At 49.1% G+C, this 24,500-nt stretch overlaps 2 protein-coding genes across 2 annotated transcripts; both read right to left on the reverse strand.

Annotated features, from left to right (window-relative positions):
• Window positions 1–3,698: 3,698 nt before the first annotated feature.
• Window positions 3,699–7,658, reverse strand: LOC149367366 (uncharacterized). The gene is made up of 2 exons (XM_089573746.1): window positions 7,447–7,658; window positions 3,699–4,662 (listed from the first exon to the last, which is right to left on the reverse strand). Exons 1-2 carry the CDS (start codon window positions 7,656–7,658, stop codon window positions 3,699–3,701), a joined length of 1,176 nt encoding a protein of 391 aa, XP_089429872.1.
• A 14,953-nt stretch (window positions 7,659–22,611) lies between these two features.
• On the reverse strand, window positions 22,612–23,693 carry LOC149367367 (uncharacterized protein B0403.1-like). The gene has a single exon (XM_089567219.1). The coding sequence runs from the start codon at window positions 23,397–23,399 to the stop codon at window positions 22,689–22,691; it is 711 nt and encodes a 236-aa protein (XP_089423345.1). The 5' UTR covers window positions 23,400–23,693; the 3' UTR covers window positions 22,612–22,688.
• Window positions 23,694–24,500: the final 807 nt, after the last annotated feature.

Here is a 24,500-nt window from a genome sequence, read left to right on the forward strand (position 1 = left end):
TACCGCAGCGGCTTGATTAGAGAAAGAGCGTACAGCTGTAGGTGCCTGCACGGACTCGATACGCTGGTCAAGCTGTGTATGCGGGGGTGAAATTTGCATGTTCGGTTGCCTCCGACACTAAATTCGCTTCCTCCCAAACCTACACAAATTTGTTTGTTGAGAAGCAATTAAGCTGTTGCAGCTTGCCACAACGATAATATAATCTGATGGCCTGAAGCGTTTTCAGAATAATGTTGCACGTACTTTCTAGCTTGGAAATGCGTCCCGCCTTCGCAATAAAGTAGCTTTTCTTTTTCAGACTTTCGCCGCCGGAGGTATCGAATGTACAGGAATCCTCAAAAAATAAAGCATTCGCACCTCAGATTTTATACGTAGGATGTATTGCTTCACAAAGACGCCTTAACGCGCATAACATATGCGGACGCGATCACGTACGACATTATAAGAAAACAATGTGTGGGATCTTGCAACAACCCCATGGTCCAGAGAGATTGCTAGCCCTTCCAAAACTAATCGAACACGGGAAAAACTTAATTGAACACGTAGCAAAAGCAGTAATGTGCGTGTGGTTCTTCGAGTGCGCTTAGTACGTCATGGCATGAGCAATCGAGGTTTTTAGACGGAGCGCACTGAGTGCCCATGGCTGCGATTTACCTGCACATTTAATGAACGTGCTTCTTCGCGACTGGAATACACGCTTGAGGAACAAAGGCGTAGGCTCGCTCAAAAAAATTACCTTCTCTATTACGTTGCTCAAGTATGCGTCTACATGTATTCACGCCCAACTGGAGAGTTAATGAATGCACTAAATCGACTTTTAATTTTGATCAGAGGCAACAAAGGATGTGGTCCGTATCTTAATGTAAGCGCAAATCACCTAGAAAGCTTTGTGAAAAATCAGCGCAGAAAGCGCAAGCTGTGCACTGAATGGCTTGCTGACACACGATACCTCACATGGCATTTGCTGTTACTAAAACGTTGGGACAGAGTAACGAAAAAATAGAAAAGCGATAAGCTGGAACGAACCTAGTTCTGGCACGTATCATAGTTTCTTTGCATAGTGGACAGTCACTAAGTCACTACAGCGTTTTCGCCTAGCCCTAGCGTGGTGTACTGCGACCTCTAGCAATGAGCACCTCATGTGCAGAGGGGTCAGGTGTCCTGCACATCTGAGCATGCGCTGCTGATGGTCGGCGGTAGCGATGGCACTATGGTCTTACTCCCTGCCGGCCAGGGTGTGTCGAAAGTGTGGATGCGCGGTTATTCGAAAACATCGAATAGCGAGCTGAATATCGTGCTATTTGATCATATTCGAATGACTTGAATAGTGTAGGCACAAAATCATTTGAAACGAACCGAGTACAGTCGCGGGTAAAAAAGATTAGCACACATGACGGAACACCAGAGCGCCGGAATGACAACGCGTGGCGCTGCGGGTGGCGAAGAGGCTGATAACGAGAGTGCCGGGCCGTTCCCATTCTACAGTATTAGGAGGGTTCAGCGGACTGTCACGGACCAGCAAAATTACTGGCTAAAAGCAGCGCTATCATCTATTGTTCCCGCGAGTTCCTTTTGAGAAACCATCGCGGACATAAAAAAACAGTAATAAAAAGAGGTCATCTTTGCTCGTGATAACCGAGCCAAAATAAATACCGTAAGCACAGTCACGTAGGGACGGCACTTCAACACTCGGGCGGTGCACGCGTGATAAAGCTTACTTCATGCCGTCCCCCCCTACGCTGCAAACATGGAAACGACCAGTTAGGCAGGTCTGCGTGCCGCAGCGCCGCGTGGTGAGATATACGAATTCTGATCGCCAATGATCTGTGCTAATATTTCTTGCTCGTGACTGTACGTTCTCAACTTCACGAATACTTTTCGAATAATTGGCGCGGCGTTTGAAAAGGACCGCCGTAACTTTCGTCCACGACAAAAACAAAAACTGGACCCGCAGCGTCGCCGTCTACCACTCTGCCGCGATCAGTATGCGCGGGAAGGGTTGAGCGCCGCGACGCGATCTATTCAATTGACGACATTCACAGTGATCGCACAGGTACTCTAAGACTGGACGACGCGGCAGGGCGCAGGCAAGTGTAGCAAGCCGTGCCTTGGTGCCCGATCTCGGAGGCCTTGGCTAAAACACATACTTGTCACACGTTTCATGTCTTGTAGTGTGGCTCTAGCGCACTGTCTTTCGTCATCCACGGGACAACGTAAGTTTTCTATAGGTCTATTTTGATGCCTACGAAGTTAATACACTGACCTCGTGTTGCCATCTATTAGTGGAAGTTAGCATTAGTCGTTTAGTAGCTATAGCTTTACCTCCGCAAGTTATCATACGATTGCTGTTTTTCACGAATATTGGCACAGATAGCGAGTTTGAATAAAAATATTCGTATTGAGATGGTATTAACAAGTACCCACTTGCCCAAGTATCCATCCTAAGCACAAATAATCGATTCGTACTGGTCTGTACCACTGTTCGATAGGAACTGTGTTCGGTTTTTCGCTGTACTATTTTTATTCAATTCACTTTGGAACAAGCACTATTCGGGCGCCCCTAGTGAACAGGCAACGCGGTAGCCTAAGCCGACTCAGCAGGCGAGTGGAGCATAAACAAGAGTTGAACCTGTGGCTTCTGGCGCAGTGTTTCCACCTCTTATTATCGCTTCTAAACCATGGTTCCGGAACTGAAAGAGAAAGTCGCTGCTCCTTGCGAAATGGCGCAGTAAACGATCTCGTACGGACCACGGATTAGGGTAGGTGCTGTTTCTCACATTGTGCAAAAGCATTTAATCATTCACTAAAGCCCAGCACAGAAAGGTGCAAGTACAGTACTCCTCTTTCGTTCTTCGTTCGCTTGTAGTCAACACTGACTCCAGGGCGAAATAAAGAAAAAAGGATACACGCTTGCGGCAGGGAGTCATTGAGTAGTGCTCCAAATCTTCATGGAACTCCTGCTACTACCCGTAAGCTCGCCTATCAAACATTTGTTCGTCCGCAACTCGAGTATGCATCATCCATTTGGTCACCTCACCAGGCTTATTTAATTAACTCCCTTGAATCAGTCCAAAATCGTGCTGCGCGTTTCATCTCCAGAAACTATGACCGTCACTCAAGCGTCACAAACATTAAATTATCGCTCTCTCTTCGTACCTTGCAATCACGAAGATTAATTGCCCTAGTCTGCTTATTTCACAAGATAGTCTATAGCACTAATCATTCGACTCTCCCTCTTGCCCAACCTCACCGCACCTCGCGCCGTTTAAACAACCATTTCAGCTTCCAACGCCTTTCAGCTAAAACCGTTGCATTCAATTCATCCACTTTGGTGCAGGCTATTGTTCACTGGAATGGTCTTCCGGAACACGTCAATATTCGTGATCCAACTTCTTTTAGGACCGAAATAACAGCCATTTTTTCTAATTACTGACAGGTCAATAACTATTGTATAATGATGTTATTGTTTTATGATGAGTACAACAGTCAGTTAGCATTGTGTAATGATGTTATGTTTAATGTGTACTAACAGACAATCAGCATTTTATAATCATGTCATTCGTGCTCCTGTTATTACCCCTATTTATGTAATCCTCCCCTCATACAATACTCCAACGCTTGGAGCCTGTGAGGCAACCTGAATAAATAAATAAATAAATAAATAAATAAATAAATAAATAAATAAATAAATAAATAAATCAAAAAACAGTGTCCGGCGCAGTTTCGTTACTGCCACCCACAGAGGTGTCGCGCAGTGACAGTGGACGCAGAAAAGCCAGCCACGAGGGGAGAAGCCCCGACTTCCCGGTCGACAAAGTTCCGTCCAGCAAGGCTTCGTCCATGCGGAAGAAGACGGCTCTCGGCGAAGGCCCGCCCACGCATCGCTGCAAGCGCATTGACGGTCCGAGGCTGAGGCTGCAGCTTCCGCTGCCATGAAAGAAATCGCGGCGTTTGACGCTCAACACCTCGGCGTCGCCGCACAGATTCAGTAAATATTCGTCCTTAAAGAAATCCTTCGCGGTATACTTGGTACGACTAAAGACCAGTTTTTCGTTGCTGTTCAGAAGGGCTAGACATCGCGTTCTCGGCGAAGAGCGCAGCGCGCAGTCGCGCAGCATTAACGACAACGATGTCTTGTCGGCGGCTTCCCGAAGCGCCTGTCTGTCGTACCAGGGCAGAACTAGTTGCGCTCCGAAAGAGGGCTTAGCCGCCAAGCCACGGTATTCAGCGGGGCCGTAAGCTGTGATCTGCTGCGCTCCTTGCTGGCGGTACGACGTCACAAGGTTCGCCACGCGTTTCAGGTCGGCTCCGTGGTGGACGCGCAGGCAGACGGCCACCGAGTCTCCGGGACCACGAGGCTCGACAAGGACTGCGCTGACGGGGATCCACGCGACGGAGCTGCGGTTCGAGCCTGTTTGGATGGAGACCGCGACCGGCACTCGGCTGGCCGGCTGACCCGTGGCGAACTTGAGGATGACGTCGAACAGCAGCGTGGCGTTGGCGCCCTCGGCGGGAGAGTGGAGCAGCGGCCTGCAGAGCACGGGCTCCGACGGGAAGGAGTGCGGGTAGTCGCGGTACACGACGCGGGCCCGGACAGAGCAGCTGCCCAGAAAGGCCGCTGTCGCCAGCGCTGTCACTCGTATGGAGGGCTTCGACAGAGACCTGAGATGGAGGAACGAAGCCAGCCAGGGACTTAAATGACGAAGAAAGTGGGCTGCAAGGCTCCGCGCGCGTAAAGAGGAGCCTCTTTGTAGTGCCTTTCTTTTTTTTGAGAGACGCATCTACGGGATTGTTTGCATACGTACAGTCTTTGTCAAAAGTAACCAGGCTGCACGTTTTTCTTCTCAGTCCTATATTAAAGCTATTATGCCAGCCCTCAAGCTCTAAATCTCTGTATGGTAAGCAGAACCCCTGTTCTCACCTTCAAAGAACTTTATGACCTTTAGGGAAGCCGTGCGGGCTCTGTTATACGAATTAGAAGCAAACTGTGGGGCCTGGTTACTTTTGACGAAGACTGTACACACATACATGCATACACCTGAATAAGCGCATTGAAGGGATTTTATTTAGTGCCCGAATGAACCTGTTAAACGACTTCTCACGTTCACTCTAAGTATGAAATATAGTGTACAGTCACGATTAAAAAAAAAAGATAACCACTAGTGACGTGCCACCGCAGCGGTAGATATAGCAACGCTCGACGCTGCAGTTACGAACACGCTGATAACAAAACGCCAGGCGTGTTCGCCAAGCACAGCTGTGCGCCGGCCACGCGGTGCGATTTTCGTCGCTCCAGTGACGTCTTTGCGCTAATCTTTCTTTCATCCCGACTGACTCCACAGGATTCAAGTAAAACATGTTGCTGGTGCGAGTTGGTGCATAGTTTCTGAAAAAAAATAGCGCAACACACACACTCAAACACGCGAAAGACAGGACAACGTGCTATGTCCGCGTTGACCGCGTTGTCCTGTCTTTCTTTCGCGTGTTTGTGTGTTGCGCTAATTTTTCTCAGAATCCACATGAATAATACGCATAAATAAAGCGAACACAATCAGAAGTGTAGGAAAAAAGACTACAGCGTTGTTTTTTGTCCCCGCATCTCTGCTGCGATCCCTTTAACACGTGTTAACGGAGCACAGACGCCTAGCTTTCGCGTGCGTGTTTTCTTCCTTGTAATGAGGCGTAAGGCATATTATACAGGGATTTCCATGTGGTGTTCTCCTACTACCACTAAATAATTTAGAATCCAATTTCTTTCTCGAGTGTTTCGGTCTTGGTTCAAGAGCCGAACGACGGCTGTGGCACGAGAAGTATAGGTCACGTGAGGCATGAAAAACCGGAATATAATGCGTGCTTCTACATATGTTGTCGTTCCGGCTCTTCAGGATGGCTGGCTTCAGCATTGTAGTGAATTAAACGATGAAGCAGCGATTATATCGCAGTTTTTCCATGCCTCACGTGACGTGCAACCTCTCTTTGACGTCACAGCCATCGTTCGGCTGTTGAAATCGAAACAGCATAACACAAATATTAGATTATAAATTATTTAGTGGTCGCAGGCGAATACCACATGGTGATTCATGCATTGTAGTGTCTTCCGCATCATTATAGAGAAGAAAACATGCCACCAAAATTAGGTGTCTAAGACTCCTTTAGGTGTCAGATAGCTGTTGGTTGCAGGGGGGTAAGGCTACGTGAATTAGCGGCCTCATGATGCCGAGAAAGTAGCGTGATTTCCCTTCTGCTGGAGACACCGAAGTCTCAGTGGTTACGGCGCTCGGCTGCTGGCCCGAAAGACGCGGGTTCGATCCCGGCCGCAGCAGCCGAATTTCGATGGAGGCGAAATTCTAAAGGTCCGTGTACTGTGCGATGTCGGTGCACGTTAAAGAACCCCAGGTGGTAGAAATTTCCGGAGACCTTCACTACGGCTTCCCTCATAGCCTCCGTCGCTTTTGGACGTTAACCCCCCCCCCCCCCCCCCCCCATAAACCATAAACCATCTGGTAGATGACCTCCTCGAAAATTCTTGTCCATTGTTCCTCGCGAACACTCCCATAAGGGTCAAACCTGACCACCACATATAAAAGCTTTGGTATCTTGCGCCCAGATTATTATCAAATGTTGACAAAAAATTTCTTTCGTTTGCAGCGTAATGAGTCCCGGAAATGCTTTCTCAACTAGCTGCGGCGTGGCCATGTCTTGGACAAGCTCTCAAATTTTGACCGTTTTCTTTCCTTCAACAAAACTTCTTTTTGGGAGAGTTGGTGCATAATGACTGCGTAAAAAAATGTTTGCGCTGTAACTTTTCATTAAACCACGTTCTCTCCCTTTTCCGAAACAAAGCCACACCCGGCCAGTCGCCGATGAGGGAGAGGGAAAATGGAAGGTAAGCGTCAAATCGAGAAGGGGAGCGCTCGGACACAGGAATAGTGCTTGAATAACACCATCTGCCGGGCTAGCTGGTTGCGATCCATATGTATCAGCAGTGCAAACACAACACAGGAAGAAGAAGGAGAAGATGGTACAGAGCGCTGAACAGCAACTCAATGAAGCCGTCCGCAGATACGCCACAGTCATTTTGGAAGGCCACCACACCGTGTCTATAGATCGCGTCACGAAGACATTCTATGAGGGCATCCTGAGGAATGATGTCAATGGAGAAGCCATTGAACGACTTTGTTCTGTTCTCGTGCAGGAATCTGACAACTACTTCGGTGTTTTTTGCAAGAAGGAGGTCATTGACTGAATGTCGCTTGAGGTTGCTTTGAAGAAACTTGGCGACTTCTTGCCATCATTGAGTTGGAAGTTCAGCGCTCTATACTATGTTCTCCTCCTTTCTGGTTTGTGTTTGCGCTGCTAGTACATATAGGAATAGTGCTGCTCCTTCTTCTGTGTGAGGGCACCTGGGAGCCACAGTGGAGTCAGTGCTCTCGCACATTTGCGCACCCGAGCTCGTGCCGGTAGTGGGCAGCGAACAGCTTGAGGTCCGTGTGCGGGGACTGCCAGCGGTGTCCTCGCCGCTGCCACCGAGAGTGAGGCGCCACCTCCCGTCCGGCGCGGTCATTGTAGGCGTTGTTGAGCCCAGAAGAAGGGGGACCCGGGCCGAAGAGCCTGTCGTCGCCGGCCGCCTGGTTCAGGATGGCGCCCAGCGCAAACATCACAGCCACGATGGCCGCCGTCAGCGCAAGCACCACGCCGTGTGGCGCCTGCGCAGTCACTCTGCCGTATCAAGAAGACTGCACTCTCGACTACAGCGCAGTAGCTCGTCAGGACTGATGCTTGGGCGAGTTGGTACGCCATGTTCAAGAAGAACAGCGCGAAATAGACAACGACTAAAGGAAGATACATACTGACAGGCGCTGACTTTTAACTAAAGATTTATTGCTCGGAACGTGGAAAAAAATTCAAGAGGGCACTTTGTTGACCTAAAGTGCGGTCGGGCGAAAGCCTTAAGCGCAGTGTTACTGCTTGTGTCACTGATGTCTGTGAAACGTCTAGAAACGTCTAACTATTAACGATGGTTAATGATAGTTAAGCATTAGTTGTAAATTTTGTTATACTAGTCAATGTATGGTTAGTGATAGCGTGACCTTAACTACTACTTGAATAACAAGTGTTAAGGTACAGGCGCAGGGCAAAGTCCCACTTGCCACTTCTTAACTACTACTAATTACAAATTAGTTATTAAGTACAATGACATAATCATGAAATCCCTTTGTATCATGTTCCGATGTCTCTCGATTCCTCCCGATTAAGTATCAATTGGCTATTGATTGACATATGCCCATAAAAGGCATGCATCCGAAACGCGGACACATTTGGTAACACGTATTGGTAACGACAGTGTGAGGCAGTAAAGGCTTTCGCCTTAATAAATAGATCGAGCTCCAAACAACAAAATGAAAACATAGGGGTGATACACACTTGTCCATGCACACGAAAACCCGAAATGATACGGCAGCATTACTTCCCTGCAGATAGAAATTCTAATTCTTTTGTTGACAACGATAAGGAAGGACTACAGACACATGCGTCCTTTAGCCAGGCGATTTCAGCGGCTTCAATAATTTCTCTAGTCAGAGTATTGGGGTGCCTACTCAACACTTTTGTTTGTTGGAAGTACGGCTGGCAAGTTTTGTTTTCACATCTTCATTTGAAAGTCAGCGCCTGTCTGTGTGTATCTTCCTTTAGTCCTTGTCCATTTCGCGCTGTTCTTGGAAGTGCGGTAGCAGCCCGGACGAGACAAGAGCGCTGGCTTGTCCATGTTGTTTCTGCGCTGTAGTGCCGAGTAGGCAAAAACAACTAGCCAGCCATTGTGTATTAAGGAAAGTGCCTCTACTCATGTGAGAATGAATTCAAATCAATCGTTCTTTTTTCCTATCAGTAAACAGCTCAGAAATGTTTACCTAAAAAAAAAAGGTTTTTAGGGCACACAACGTTGTCTTCTTCATACTTTTGTTGCCTCTTACGCCACATACACCCCACATTATCACGAAGCACATGCCCGCTACGCGAGGAACGCCCCCACTCAATCACACTGCGTGGGCTTCCCAAAGCATGCAGGCAGCCCCGAAAATCCCGAGCCTAAAGCCTGAGCATGGGAAGCCGCGTTGTCCAGCTCAAGTCCAGAAAGCCAAAGACAGCTAGTTCATGGTGGGCCACAAAAAGCTGAGCCCCAATGAGCCCTGGTCTGAGGTGCTTGCTTGAACTTAAGATGCGTGCTTAACTGGACTAAGGACTCCTCCCAGTTCGGCAAGCACAAAGTTTTTTATAAAAAGAAAAACGTTTTTCATCGTCACCTCAGATTTCACGGGAGGCAGGAGGTTCCAGAACAGCTTCGCCATACAGTAACGTGGTTCGAAACTAAACGGTGAAACTCAAGTCTGCTCGTGGCTCAAAAGACTCTGCACAAAAAGGGATGGGGACGAGGCACCGCAGCCCGGTTTCTCTAGTGTGTTTCGAAAGCACCCCTGAGCAGAGGTATACTGGGTAGATGAATGGATTGAAGATAGGAGCTTCCATCGAAATGGGTGGTGGCAGTTGCCACCATCCTCGGCTCTTTCGTCTTTATATTTCTTTATTGGTGTTATAAATTGAAATACAGATACGTGAGGCCGTACGCTTTGTAACGGGTGGGTACTGCTAGTTTGGCCGCCCGGGCCAAAAGGAGCAATCGAAAAAAAGCAAAAAAAAAAGAGAAGAGATGAAAGCACATGATGAAAAAAAAATGGATGGTTCACTCCTCGGCCTCGTTCACATCCGACTCTGCGGCTTTGCGTGGTTGGCTCCTGAGGGGGAGCGCCATCTGTGGCAGAAAAATAGAACCTGGGGATACCCACTACGCGCTTTCCCTTTTCCCCACTGCACTTGCCGCTCTCTTCCCTGCACGCGCAGTCCCGCTGCTGCAATTGAGCAGGGCTGCCTCCCATGCCTCTCGGGAAGGGGAAGGATTGGGGGGAAGGGAAGGATTCTTCTGACAGGCCCAAACCATGTGGAAGGCATCGGATACTTCCCCATAGTGAGGTGTTGTGAACGTGAATTTCTAACACCGGAACGCTCCCAGTGTTGCGCGTTCGGCCGGTGAGCTACAGAGACGCTCCCCAAGGACGGCGTCCAAGCCGGCGTCTCTCCGAGCCTGCGCGTCGTCATCGTGGAGCGCGTTGTGCGTTCGGGCCGGACAGCTACGGGAACGCTACCCGGGTTGGCGTTTAAGCCTTGCCGGCCAATCAGCCAACAGGACGCTCCTGATTGGACGAAAAGGGGCGGGAGTCTGTGCCGACTCTATTTAAGGGCTCCCGTCTCCTGTGTCTGTGTCTTTTTCCTGTTGAGATACATCGTGCCATGTATCGTGCTTCTCGCTACTTGTAAATATGTAAATACATATACCTTTTTTTCACGCTGCTCCTTAACCCCCCGTCTCTTCATTGCTCCGGCTGGTCGGCGACAGCGGACCCGCGTCCCGACGGCAACTGAGAGCCCGCGTCTCAACAACTCCCGCGTCTCAACAGAGGGCAGCGCCCATCAATTTTGGGGTCGAAATGTTTCGATATTGCAGGACACAACAGAGTGTTGGTCTGCAGGCGTCTCTTGCTCATCGGCTTTACTCAGGCCCTTAGCAGGGACCGGGAAAAGCCGAAGGCGTTCGCAATAGTCGTCCAGAATTTCCCTGAACTGCAGAAGCGGTTGCACTATCTCTGAGCCGGAATAGCCTGGATGAGGTGCCCGCAGCCTCATTACGTCTAACGCCCTGATGGCCCGGAGTCCAAACTATGCGTTTGGACGAAGGGTCCGATTCCCTCACTGCGCGCTTTAATATGCAGTAGGCTAAAGATGAAACCTCGCCAGCCAGGTAGTGTTGACAGGCTCGACGCGAATCTGTCACGATTACCTTCCAATCCGAATCCGACGCGGCAAGCGCAATGACTACTTCCTCGGCATGCGCTGAATTTCGAGCTCGAAAGGAGAGGCAGGTAACGCATTGGTCCTGGTGAACTACTGCGGCCGTGTAGAATGCAGTAGGCGACGGCCCTGCCACGTCAACGTAGTATACACCCTGTTTGGATCCGTGTTGGTGTTCGAAGGCCCGAGCGCACGCCTCTCGTCTGCCTTCGTGTGTATGCGTGCCCATGTTGCGCGGGAGTGGAGGGGCCCAGAGCTTGCGACGCCATAGCTCCGGAATCCGACACGTCTCCTCTGGAGTGCACTCGTGTTGGATGTGCAAGCGGTCTAGTAGGCGGCGCCCGGATGCCGTCTGCGAGAATCGCGTATATTGGTTCACGAGGTGGGCCTCCCGTAACTCCTGGTAGGAGTTCATCACCCCCAACGCCGACAACTTAGCATTGGAGGGGCTGGAGTCTCAAAGGGCTCTAGTCCAGCGGGCGCGAGTAGCGGCCTCGTCCAGCGGGGTCCCGGACTGAGGACTCCACCTAGGTAAAAGGCCATTTTTCGCCTGCAAACTCTCATTTAGTTCATTAAAAAGTTGTCACCACCGCCACCACCCGCACTGCAGCTGTTGCGCGTCGCAACAGCTGCAACAATGTACCCTTTGTAATGCGGCTTGAGAAAGATCTGCTATTTCCGGAAAACGAACTTGATTAAAGGTGAAAAACTCGTTTATTACATGCACCCTGTGGAGCAGACGTTTTGCAACGACGAAGCACGACGACTGAGCGAGAAATTCGCTCCACAAGACAGCGATCATAACGTTTACAGCGTGTGCCTCGGGGTAAATCTGTAATTTTGATGCATATGCTCTAAATACCGAACGTTCTGTAAGCACTGCGAAACAAAGCGGCGGCCTGTCGATATTGTGCGTTGTCGAATATGAGGCATATGCTTTAGTTCTCTTTTGATACGGCATCCTTGCAGAAGTAATCGTGTACTGCCTGGGGCGAAACTTTACGAAGTACGACCTTGGAAGTATGACACGGCCACGGCATATTAACCACTGAAAAGCCTGGGAAGGTATGAGACACGCGTGCTCCATCCATTGGAAGATAACGACTAAAATCCGCAACAGACACGGCATGGAGGCAGGCGGTAACACAGGGCGGTACTTGCAACCGAAGATTTATGAAAAACATCATGGCTTTTAAAAACATATCACACGTCTGACCCTACGACCAATTGTAGGATAGAATGAAGGCATAAATAACAAAACAAAAGAACTTCGGCGAAACTTAAAAGAAGACAACCTGCACGTGGAAATGAAGAAATTAAAGGGCACAACATATATGGCTCCGGCTGTACATAAAAAAGATAACCAGTTCCGAAAATTGAAAAATGGCAACTGCAAGTGGAAGTAATGACATGAAAAACCACAGCAAATAAGACGATGTGTACTATAAACGGAAATGAAATTGCAATGAAAAGGTCACGTGACATCGGAACACAATCCTTTTTCGGACCATGGAAACAAGAGGCCAGTTAACACATTCTTCCGGATGCCAACGTAGGATGGCAAACGCCTCTAGAATCTCTTTCAAGTTCTCCCCTCCTTCATCCAATAGTTTAAGTATGGCTGAACTGTGGGCAACAGCCCTGACAACTGCGGAAATGAACTGGCAGATACGAACCCCGCGCTTCCTCTAAGGAACACGCGGGCTCTCGTAAGCGACCATTTGGGCACGTGCCGGTTGGCCCAATATAAAAATGCCGCAAGTGAGGGGAAATCTTATAATTGAGAGCTGCTGATCATACAACACACTTCCCAAGTAGCGCGTGATGTCGGGCCACTGTGTGTCCCGCGTGGGAAAGTAGGACAACCCTTCTGTGATCTCGATGGGGAACAAGTGGGCTAGCCCGCCCAAATTGGGCTTGCCCCTGTTGATGCTACACGGGTCCCATAGACCATGCTCGATTGTCGCCATATTGAACTTCCTTATGTCGGCTACCTTGCGCTTATTTATTAACTTCGATATCAGGTTCGATGTCAGGTTATTTATTAACTTCGATATAGGTTTATTATGAACTTGACTAACGTGGAAAATTGGGCGTTTTGGTACATGTCTTGAACAAATAAATAGCAGCGCAAGGAGACGGGGACTAGACGAGACAACAAGGACGGCTCTGAACTTCCAACTTTTATTTGCAACGAATCGTGCGATCATATATGCACTCTGAACAATCCGGCGTCATCGTCAGTGCATGCGCAAATATGTCAGTTCTTTATCAGAAAGAGTGATAGAAGCAGAGCTAACACATGCATCTCCCCGATTATAAATCAACTCCGCTTCAATGATTTCGCGCGTTACACGTTGATTATTCTTTTTTCTAGCACCGTCATTAAAAAAAAGAATAATCAACGTGTAACGCACGAAATCATTTAATCGGAGTTGATTTATAATCGGGGAGAAGCATGTGTTAGCTCCGCTTCTATCACTCTTTCTGATATTTGCGCATGCACTGACGATGACGCCGGATTGTTCAGAGTGCATATACTGTATGTTCGCACGATTTGTTGGAAATAAAAGTTGGAAGTTCAGCGCCGTCCTTGTTGTCTCGTCTAGTCCCCGTCACCTTGCGCTGCTATTTATTTGTTCAAAGTTTATTATGTCTGTGGTGTTAGACGTCCTCATGCTTTGGCGTCTCCTAATCAGATATTTCGTCTCCTGAGATAGCTTGCCGGTATCCTGCCTAACCATCCTACCGCCTACTTCTACTGCTCACCCCGAAATATTAGATAGAATATCGTTCGTTGCTTGAAAGTTGCGATCGTCTTCCTCAGGTAAAGCCAAACATCTGTACTGCAGCGGCATCCTGAACTCCTCTACTTTGCTCCTTAGAGCTAACTCTTTGATGGGCCTCACTAGTTTCTTCCGTTCCCTCTTCGAGTGAAGGCTAAGTCGAGACCCCAACTGGAGGCCGGTGCAACATCGACGGCGCAGATAGCGCGAACGTGAGGCGACGTTAGCCAGACGCGCTTGGTGTCAGAACCGAGTAGCAGCCGGCGCGGAATGCGTATCATCTAGCCTGATCTAAGTGGCAAGAATGTCGTAATGACAAAACAAGCACCGTACAGCTAAAGCTGATTATCAGCACGAGAAGAAAGCTCACTCCCGCCGCCACCCCCGACAGCGTTAAGACCATTGCTGCCGCCGAGAATGTCCTGCCATTAGACAATGTTTAGTGGAATCCCCCAAGGTGGAGCAGAGCTGTACTAAAGGACCAAATGCTCATCGGCATGCACCCTAGTGCAGCCCTACGGCTGCGCTTGGGTGGACGCCGATGAGTATTTAATATCTTGCCTGACCGCTGCCGAACGGGAAGCAGATCGACGCGAGACCGAGCGTCATCGTCAGATGGAGGCTGCGTATTGTTGTGTGGCGCCCTCTTGGGTCGACACACAATTCACTTAGCTGATTTGTAAATCTGGTCTAACAACAATGACTTTGTTTGCTGTGTGAATAAAACCGTGGGGAACGGGCGCAAGCCCGCTTTTGTTCCGCTCGGAACCGAGTCGTGTCCTTCAGCGGCCCGTTGCGGGCCTTGCCGGGGTGTTCATGCAACACCACATTTTGGCGACGAGGATGGGATCACAGTAAGTGACGTTTGTACGCTTGCCCCGACTGACGTACCATTTGCTTCGACTGGCCCTGTGTTTTGCTGCCCCGCTCCACCTTCTCCTGCAACTTTAGAGACTTTGCGTCAGCATGGCGTCAGGCCTCGCTCCCGCGCCGTTTTTGTCTGCGCCCGGTTCGCCTGCAGTGCCGTGGAAGCGTTGGTTCAAACTTTTCGAGGCGTACCTCCTGTCGGCCGGTGGTAGCGACTGGGCACCGGAGCGGAAAGCAGCACTCCTTCTCACGCTGCTCGGAGCAGAGGGACAGCGCCAGCATTTCAACAATGAAGAAACTTGGCAAGCGTCCGCAGTCGCCGGCATAACGTCTGAAGCACTTCCGCAGACGCCGCTTGAGCCTGCCACGGAAGCGACGACCACAGACGAATACACACAGTTAGTCGGGAGCTTGGACCTGTTGTTCGCAGACACAACGAATTTCATCGTTGAGAGACACCGTTTTTTCCGGAGACTTCAACTGCCCGGTGAGCCATTTACCCAGTATGTAGCGGCAGTTAAACAACTTGCGTTGACGTGCGAATTTGGCTCGGCGTTCGACGAGCGCGTCCGAGATCAGATCATCGAAGGCGTCTCAAACCCAGCGTTGCGCGAACGTTTTCTGAACGCTGGCCGAACGCTTACGCTGGCCAAGGCAGAAGAAATTGGCAAAGCTTTAGAAGCCGTACAGCAAGCAAATGCAGCTTATGAGGGAACGCCGGTTTATCGCGTCGACGAACCTGTAACGGAAAATCCGACGATCGAACAGGGATGCATTCGTCAAGCAACTTCAGGTTTTCGAACGCCCGCTCGTGCTCGTGAGCAAGAAGGCGGATGGCGCAGTTACACAGCGTCGGGTTTCCACCGTGGCGTCCCCGGAACCGACGAAGGAGGTAGAAGCAGCCAAGATGGAAGAAGGCGCCCGGAGTTCGAGCGAGAAAGCCAGGAAGGGGGTCGTCAACCGTATTGCTATCGTTGTGGCTCTCCGAAACATAATGCAAACGCAAGAAACTGTCCAGCCCGCAATCGTCGTTGCAACAATTGTAGGAAAATTGGACACTTCGCTCTAGTCTGTCGCTCACAGCATCAGTCCGCGACACTTCGCGCGTCGCAGGCGCCGGCCTCTACCGTGGAGGAAGTACACATCCTGAATTCTCCGCATATTCTGGGCATAGAATTGCCACAAAATAAGAAAGAGATAATAGCTACCGTAACGTTTAAAGGAAACCCAGTTCCTCTACTTGTCGACACTGGGGCTGCCATTTCTCTTGTCAACAATGCTGATTTTCGGAAATATTTTGCACGCTTCTACACTCTGTCGTCGTCAACCCTGGCTCTCCGGGACTACTCCGGCAAGTTGATTCCCACACTGGGCACCTTCGAAGCTGACATACAGTACAACGATACTCAAGCATCGGTAACTTTTCATGTCACTCGACAAGGATCTTCGTTGCTGGGCCTTGACGCCATTCAGAAACTGCACATCAACGTGATGGGGTCAACCCTCACTTGTCTCCAAGCCACTTGTCATTCGTTCGAGGTTCCGGAGAACACACCGCCAGGATTTGAAGCCTTGTTTTCGAGTGAGCTCGGTTTTGTCAAGGACTACGTCCATCAAATCAACCGCCGACCAGATGTTCCTCCCGTCAGTGCGAAGCTGAGACGCCTTCCGCTAGCACTGCGACAACAAGTCTCCGACGAGCTCGCGCGCCTGGAGCGCGAGGACATCATCGAACGCGTCGACGCATCGGAGTGGGTGTCTCCGCTGGTCGTCGTGAAAAAGAAGGATGGCTCCCTTCGCCTGTGTGTGGACTTGCGGGAGCCCAACAAAGCTATTGTCGTCGACGGCTACCCACTTCCGCACATAGAGGAACTCTTGCAGTTGCTCGCAGGAGCTACGTGGTTCTCAAAGCTGGACTTGGCTTCAGCATACCATCAAGTGGGACTCACGGAAACAAGTCGTGAGTTGACAACGTTCATATCCCATGAAGGACTATTTAGGTTTAAAAGAGTCTGTTTTGGTTTAGCTTCTGCTCCGGCTACATTTCAAAAGCTTATGTCACACGTGTTGAAAGGCTGTACGGGCGTAGTGTGCTATTTGGATGACATTTTGGTGTGGGGACAGACCAAGGCGGAGCACGATCGCAACTTGAAGGAAGTGCTGTCTCGCATTTCCACAACAGGAATGAAATTGAATCAGAAATGTGTTTTTGCAGTAAGGGAACTCACATTCTTGGGGCACAACCTGTCGACCCAGGGTATTTCTCCCATGGAATCGAAAATCAAAGCTATAGTTAATGCACCTTCCCCTACGAATGTCAAGTCGCTGCAATCATTCCTAGGTCTAGCTGGCTACTACGCCAAGTTCCTGCATCATTATGCAGATTTAGTGGAACCGTTGCGGAAAATGCTCCGACAAGGTCAATCATTTGAATGGACGGTGGAAGCTCAGAATAGTTTTGATCAAGTTAAGGCACGTTTGGCATGCAAACCTGTTGTGCAAATGTTCAACCCGAAATTACCTGTCGTAGTCACCACTGACGCCTCAGACGTTGGCTTGGGAGCTGTACTACAGCAGAAAGAAGGGTCGCACCTTCATACAATTGCTTTTGCGTCACGCGCTCTGTCGCCGGCTGAGAGAAAATACTCAGTTGGTGAACGTGAGGCACTAGCCTGTTTGTTTGCTTGCGAAAAGTGGCATGTATATCTGTGGGGTAGACGTTTTACACTCAGAACCGATCATCAGGCATTGGTTGCTTTGCTTTCCGCCGGCGATTCGGGTCGCCGACCACTACGCATCTCTCGTTGGACAGCTCGGTTGCTGAATTACAATTTCCAAATAGAGTACTGCAAGGGCACACAAAATTATGTGGCAGACGCCTTGTCCAGGCTGCCCGTCGCAGACAATTCTGACAATCAGGAGGAAGAAATCGTTTCTCTGGTAACACCAGTAGTCGACAAGGCAACTGTACAAAATGCAACAGCTTCTGACGTTACCCTGCAAAAAGTCATCAGTCAGCTCAGCAAGGGCTGGTTACACAAGAAGGCTCTGTCAGTTGATCTTGTGCCATTCTTTCACATCCAAGAGGAATTATCCTTTGTAGATGGTCTACTAATGCGAGCAGATCGCGTGGTAATTCCTGAAGTACTTCGTCCCACTTTCCTACAGTTGGCCCATGAATCACATCCGGGCATAGTCCGCACAAAAGAACTGCTAAGAGAACGCTACTGGTGGCCACAGCTTGATAGACAGGTAGAGGAATGCATCAAACACTGTCTCATATGTCAAGCAGCTGACAAGTCAGCTAAGCCATCCTTCACACCCCTCCAGCCAGTTCCCTGGCCGGACCGCCCCTGGCAGAAGCTAGCCATGGACATTGTGGGGCCTTTGAACATTCCGCCGAGTCCAACGTATGCCATAACGTTAATGGATTATTATTCCAGATGGCCTGAAGTCTACTTCACTCCTTCAGTAACATCCCAGGATGTCATTGACTTTATGATCTCTGTTTTTAGCAGGGAGGGTTTTCCAGACTCGATAGTTACAGATAATGGGGCACAATTTGTTTCGAGACAATTCAAAGACTTTCTAAAAGAAAGAGGCATACAGCATTTGCGGTCATCAAATTACTACCCTCAAGCAAATGGTCTTATTGAAAGATTCAACAGAGTTTTGAAGGAGACCATTCAAATAGCTCAACTCCAAGGAGAACCCGTTAAACAAGCTGTCCTGCAACATCTGGGATGGTACCGGCTCACACCCCACTCAACTACGGGCGTGTCACCTGCAGTCCTGCTGCACGGCCGGCAACCGCGCTCGAAACTCGACATGAGCTGTACTTCCTTTCATAATTCGCAGCAAAGCACCTGGAACTTGCCTCAAACTTCCGCTACAGCAACGTCTCCAGAACACACATATTCGGAGCAAACACAGGTGCGACAAAGGGTTGAAAATAAGCAACAGCAAATGAAATACTACGTTGATAGACGTAGAGGCGCAAAGCCAACGGCCGTGCAAATCGGTGACACAGTGAAGGTGCGGTCATTCAGAACAGGTCCATCCAAATACATTGGACCTTTCAAAGTCCAGCGACAGGTTGGTCCAAGCACTTTCTTACTGAGTGATGGTAAGGTCTGGAATGCTTCTAAACTGGTCCGGGTACTGCCGGCCCCAGAAAATATTCCAAGCCCGCCAAGCATAGATTATTCCTATGCAGGCTTAGCACACGCTGCTGATAATGCAATGGCAGCAACTCGAAACAAGCTTCTAGCTGAAACAAGTGCCGAAATGTCCGAAAATGTGTCGCCTCCTGTTGCAGATACCCTGGATAACGCTTCGCGCAACGAGGGGGGGAAGGAATATAGGCCGTCAAAGTCAGCCGAAAGTGGCCGCACCACTGCGCACGAATCCACAGAGGACAGCAGTTGTAGTTTTCCGGAGCAAAGCGACCCAGGGACTTCCAGTTCACACAGCCGCGGGCGCCCAGTGCGTCAGCGGAAACCACCTTTCTGGGCCGTAGACTACCAGATGTAGTTCTGGAGCGAAGGGTAGCACACCTGTTTTTCTTGGCCTGTAGTCGCGACTGAGCTGTCCGTGGCCAGTGGGCCAGTCATGGAGACTTTATAAAGCGGGTAATGAATGAATACTCCTGTATCGCTGTGATCTTTACTCACTTTGCTTTCTTTGCAAGTTCCTCATGTTTTCGCATTCAGCGCACAATGATGTTGTGATAGGTTGTGTATAATGATGAATCTCCTTGTGTGTTCTCTGTTACGGTGGATGTACAAATCTAGTGTTGTTTCTGGGTGAAATTGATCGTATGTCGTGCCCATAGTCACTGTATAATGTGTGTGCTTTCTTTTGCCATGTGTAATGACTGCTGAAATGAGACATTTTTGTGCCTTGAACACGTCATAACAGAAATAGCACAGCCATAAAATCGGATAGTTTCTGTTTGATGACCATTGTATAATGTTTGCTGTCTCGTGGCACATGTTAAGAGAGCAGTATTTTTCGCAATAGCTTAACATTATTTCCTAGGGGGAGACGATGTTGTGTGGCGCCCTCTTGGGTCGACACACAATTCACTTAGCTGATTTGTAAATCTGGTCTAACAACAATGACTTTGTTTGCTGTGTGAATAAAACCGTGGGGAACGGGCGCAAGCCCGCTTTTGTTCCGCTCGGAACCGAGTCGTGTCCTTCAGCGGCCCGTTGCGGGCCTTGCCGGGGTGTTCATGCAACACCACACGTATGAATGCAAACGGCGTTAGCGATCCCTATAAGCAGCGTTGGCAGGGCTACCCGGGCCGGTTCCACTCACCCTGCGCTGCCTGAGCATGAAGCGTCGGTCCAAGCAGGCGTCGTCGTCAGCGTAGTGCCAGCGGCAGCGGCGTTGCTGTGCCAGCCGCTGAGGGGGGCGCCACCGGCTCTCGCCTGACATCGCTTCGTAAAATGTCTCCGTGGTTCGACTACCGTCGGCACTACTGTCCAATACGGGTGGGGACGCCTCGCAAGTTTTCTTCCTCCTCTTCCGCTGTCGACGGCGCAGCGTAAGCCTGGCTCCAACCAGTGCTTCATCTTTTCTTTGACACTTCCTGAGCGAGCAGCAGCGTCCTAGCAGTACAGTGACTGGAGGCGTCAACTATGTTTTTGAAGCCCGACCAACTCATTTTTCCTTTTCCTATAATCGCTATCGCACCACACCGGATCTACGTCGTCTCCATTTTAGCGCGATCGCAGTTAAGGAGCACCGGTGATTTTACCGCGGGAACTCAATCTACACGCTCGCGCCCTTATAAAGAATGGGCTAGAGACAGGCTTCTTGTAGACTACATTGCGCTCCCATAGAGATTTATTTTTGTCTGTTCGTATTCGGCTATACAGATATATATCTGTATTTTGCCTACAGAGAATATCTGTAGACTACTAAATATCTCTAGTCTACTAAAAGTGTTTGGCCATAAATGTATACATTGTCTACAGACTGTCTAAGAAAAGTTTCTCAGGGTGTATAAACAGCGAATTATTCTCCTGTGCGGCCGATTTTCCTATTAAATCGGATTAAACGTCCCGACTGCTGCCTTTTTATTCAACTGACCACAGAGAGTAGAAGTTGGTAACGAACGCGTGGAGTGCCTTTCAGCCTCTAAGCCCCGCCGCGGTGGCTGAGTGGTTATGGCGCTTGCGTGCTGACCCGAAAGACGCGGGTTCCATCCGGGCCGCGGCAGCCGAATTTAGATGAAGGCGAAATTCCAGAGGCCCTTGTGCTCTGCGATGTCGGTGCACGTTGAAGGAACCCCAGGTGGTGGAAATTTCCGGAGCCCTCCACTACGGCGTCCCTCATAGCCTGAGTTGCTTTGGGACGTTAAACCCAGATAAACCAAACCAAAGCTTTCAGCCAGTTGCGTGGCGGCTGGCCGCTCTCCCATCGGCGAAGTGATAAGCAGTTATAGGCGGAGTAATCTTCGAAAATGCTTGATATCATCGAGAACCGAACAACACGTGCCACAAAACGCCATGGCGTCGCACAGGTCCTATGAAAAGGCGTAGACCCATGTACGTCGCGGGATTGCACAACCGGAATGGGGCAGACACGGGACCTCCGAGAAGAGCGAACCGTGCGCATCGACACACCCCAAAGAGTGAAGAGATGCGTACGTTAACGCCGGTGCAGGAGGTGAGGCCCATCGCCCGGCGGCAGCAGACGAGGAGAAACCATTGTCCGACAGCAAATGTACATCATTAGTAACATGCTTGTATGAATTCTTCTAATGATGATAAGCGGATGTTGCCTGCGAAGGTATTCCAAACTTCAGTGGTATGAGGGAGAGAGGTGTATATAGAGGAGTTAGTGCGGCGCAAAGGGCTTCTTCTAGATGAAGGCTTGGAATATGTCAGATAATTATCTAGCGAAGAAAAGCAAAGTGAACTAAGTGGAGGAAATGGTGCAGTAATTTTGTTGTTGATGACGCCTTGCCTGCTGTATATTTTTCTCTTATTTTGTTATTTTGTGTTACTGTGCAATTATGTGTATAACCCACCTGCTATGGTCTTATCCTTATTCAAGGCATTCAAGACGACGACGTGCAGCAAGAGTAGCGAGGCTAAGTTTGGGAAGAAAAGTTTTTATATTATTATCATTTTCAGCCTGACTACGGCCACTGCAGGGCAAAGCCCTCTCCCATTTCTCTCCAATTAACCCTGTCCTTCGCCAGTTGCTGCTTGGTTGGTTTATGGGGTTTAACGTCCCAAAGCGACTAAGGCTATGAGAGACGCCGAAGTGGAGGGCTCCGGAAATTTCGACCACCTGGGGTTCTTTAACGTGCACTGACATCGCACCAGTACACGGGCCTGTAGAATTTCTCCTCCAAAGAAATTCAACCGCCGCGGCCGGAATCAAACCCGCGTCTTCCGGGTCAGCAGCCGAGCACTATAACCGCTGAGCCACCGCGGCGGCCCTTCGCCAGTTGCGGCCACCGTATACCCGCAAATTTCTTAATCTTATCGCCCGCCTAACTTTCTGCCTAACAATCCCCCCACCCCCCCCTGCTATGCTTGCCTTCTCTTGGAATCCAGTCCGTTACCCTTAAGGACCAGCGGTTGTGTTGTGTGTTTCGAGGGAAAAATTTTGGTGTATGCCGTGCGTCTATGGGGTGGGAGAATTGACGTGGCGTGGGTCGGCTGTTGGTGCGCGAATTTGGAGGGTGTCAAGTATGGACGTCCTGTAAAAGACGGAGCTAGGCGAGTGTATTGTGCTTGTCTGTGGGCCTCTATGATTTTGTGCGTAGTGCTGTGGAGGCCAAGCTAGAGAAGTTTAGTGGTTTGAAAGGTGCTAGGGGGAAGGTGCAGAGCCACCTTGTAAGCTTTACGGAGCAAAGCATCAAGGGTGGCGATTTCTTTTTTTTTATTCAAATACCCTAAAGGCCCTTTACAGGCATTACATAGGGGGTTAAAGAAAAACAATAAAGCAATCGTATTACATAACGCAGTGAAAAATATCACAAAGCATAAATAAACATGAGCTCAGATAAATAGGGAAGACAACAGGATAAATAAAGTATTTTAAAACACGCACACACGTGGACCACATTGTTCAAGACAATCTAAAAAAGAATACACTTCTGATAATATTTCATTAAGGGCCAGCAAAGAGTAAGCTCTTCAGTTTGTTAAGAAATGCGTCGTAATTGTTTTCGAGAACAATTTCTGCAGGTAGTTTATTCCAGTGATAGATGGCAAGGAACAATGGCGAATGACGCATAAGTTCAGTGTGAGCTATCTGGGGTTGCACTTTGAACCAGTGGTCTAATCGGGGGAAAATGCGATGTGCTGGTTTGATATGAGAATCTGTGAATGGCGAGTGATTGTGATACATCTTGTGAAAGTGACATAGCAGGGTTACAAGTCTTCGCTTTCCAAGAGAGCTTAAATTTAGAGATGATTTAATATCTGTGATGCTGGAGTAGCGCGCGTATTTCCTTGTGATAAACCTAGCAGCCTTATTTTGAAGTGATTCCAGTTTATCCGCAAGATAAGCTTGATGTGGGTTCCAGATGAAAGCGGCATATTCTAGTTGTGATCTGACTAAAGTTGTGTATGCTAAAAGTTTGGTCGCCTGATTTGCAAAGTACAAGCTACGCCTAATGAAACCCAGGGTTTTGTATGCTTTAATGGTGATATATTCAATGTGTTTGTGCCATGTTAAATCAGAAGAAATGTAGACACCTAGGTATTTGATTGCAGGAACTTTTTCAATGGCCATGTTACCGATAGAATAAAAGATGGGTTCAGTGACTCTAGCCGTCGTAAATGTTACAAGTTTCGTTTTCGAAACGTTTATTTCCATATGCCATTGTTCGCACCACTTAGCTATTTCATCAAGATCTGATTGCAAAGCATTAGTGTCATGAGAGTCAGTAATCTTTCTGTAAATAACACAGTCGTCCGCAAATAGCCTAATTGTAGAAGTGAGGTTGCTGCTTATGTCGTTGATGTAAATAAGGAAGAGGATTGGCCCGAGCACCGAGCCCTGGGGCACACCAGACTTTACATGGGTTAGTGCGGAGCAAAATTCATTGGCAGACACGAACTGCTGTCTGTTAGATAAAAAGTTAACAACCCAGTTCAAAACATTGCTGTTTATGTTAAGATTTTTAAGTTTAAATCTTAATCTTTTCGGAGTCGGCAGTATGGGACTGTGTAGAGGAAATGACTGAGTATGAACGCATGATTCAGGCGGCACAAATCGTGCTCCTTCATGCAATAGTGTTCGCCGCTAACTCTGCGGATTAGATGCCAGAGTGCTTCCGTCACCCGCTTTAGTTTCCTGACAGTGAAAGATTCCTTGCCGTTGTTCTGGATGCGAAGGCCCAGGATCCTGAGTGTGTCAACTTCCGGGGCAGGGTTTCCATCCAGAGTAACGGTGATTGGGGCTGTAGGAAGGGTACGTGGTGAGGGGCGTATGAGAAGGAGCTCAGAGTTTTCCGGGTAGTAGGAAAGATCTACGCTTCTCGGGTGTTGTTTGCTTATGTTTGCGGCGGTTTGTAAAGTTTCTTCTATGGTACCATCACTGCCGCGGGTGGTCCACAGAGTGATGTCGTCCGCATAGAGGCTGTGTCGAAGATGAGTTATATTGTGAAGAGCGATGCAGCTAGGTGAATGAGTGTGGCATTGAGGAGGAAATTGGGGAGAGTAAAGAACCTTGTGGGGCGCCCACACAGTTAAGGGTGCAGGGAGGGGATGTATGGGGGTCCATGTGAACCTCGGCCTTGCGTTCGGAGAAGAAGGCCTGTATGCAGGCGTACATGGGGACGCCTACGTTGAATGGGGGAAAGAGGGCGTTCTACACGATCAAAGGCCTTGGATAAATGCAGAGTCAAGACGGCTTTTGTATTAGTGGGCATGAGAGGGTCAAAGATGTCATGCGTCAATTGAATTATTTTATTTT

Source organism: Amblyomma mixtum, chromosome 1 (genome assembly GCF_055824585.1).
Source record: "Amblyomma mixtum isolate Tamu chromosome 1, ASM5582458v1, whole genome shotgun sequence".
Taxonomy (NCBI): domain Eukaryota; kingdom Metazoa; phylum Arthropoda; class Arachnida; order Ixodida; family Ixodidae; genus Amblyomma; species Amblyomma mixtum.

Excerpts from the sequence above, each read along its gene's own strand:
- LOC149367366 (XM_089573746.1), bottom strand. The coding sequence starts at position 7,658 with ATGTTTGCGCTGGGCGCCATCCTGAACCAGGCGGCCGGCGACGACAGG. Across the intron at positions 4,663-7,446 it reads CACTACCGGCACGAGCTCGG|GTCTCTGTCGAAGCCCTCCA; the intron begins GTGCGCAAATGT and ends CCTCCATCTCAG.
- LOC149367367 (XM_089567219.1), bottom strand. The coding sequence starts at position 23,399 with ATGGAAATAAACGTTTCGAAAACGAAACTTGTAACATTTACGACGGCT.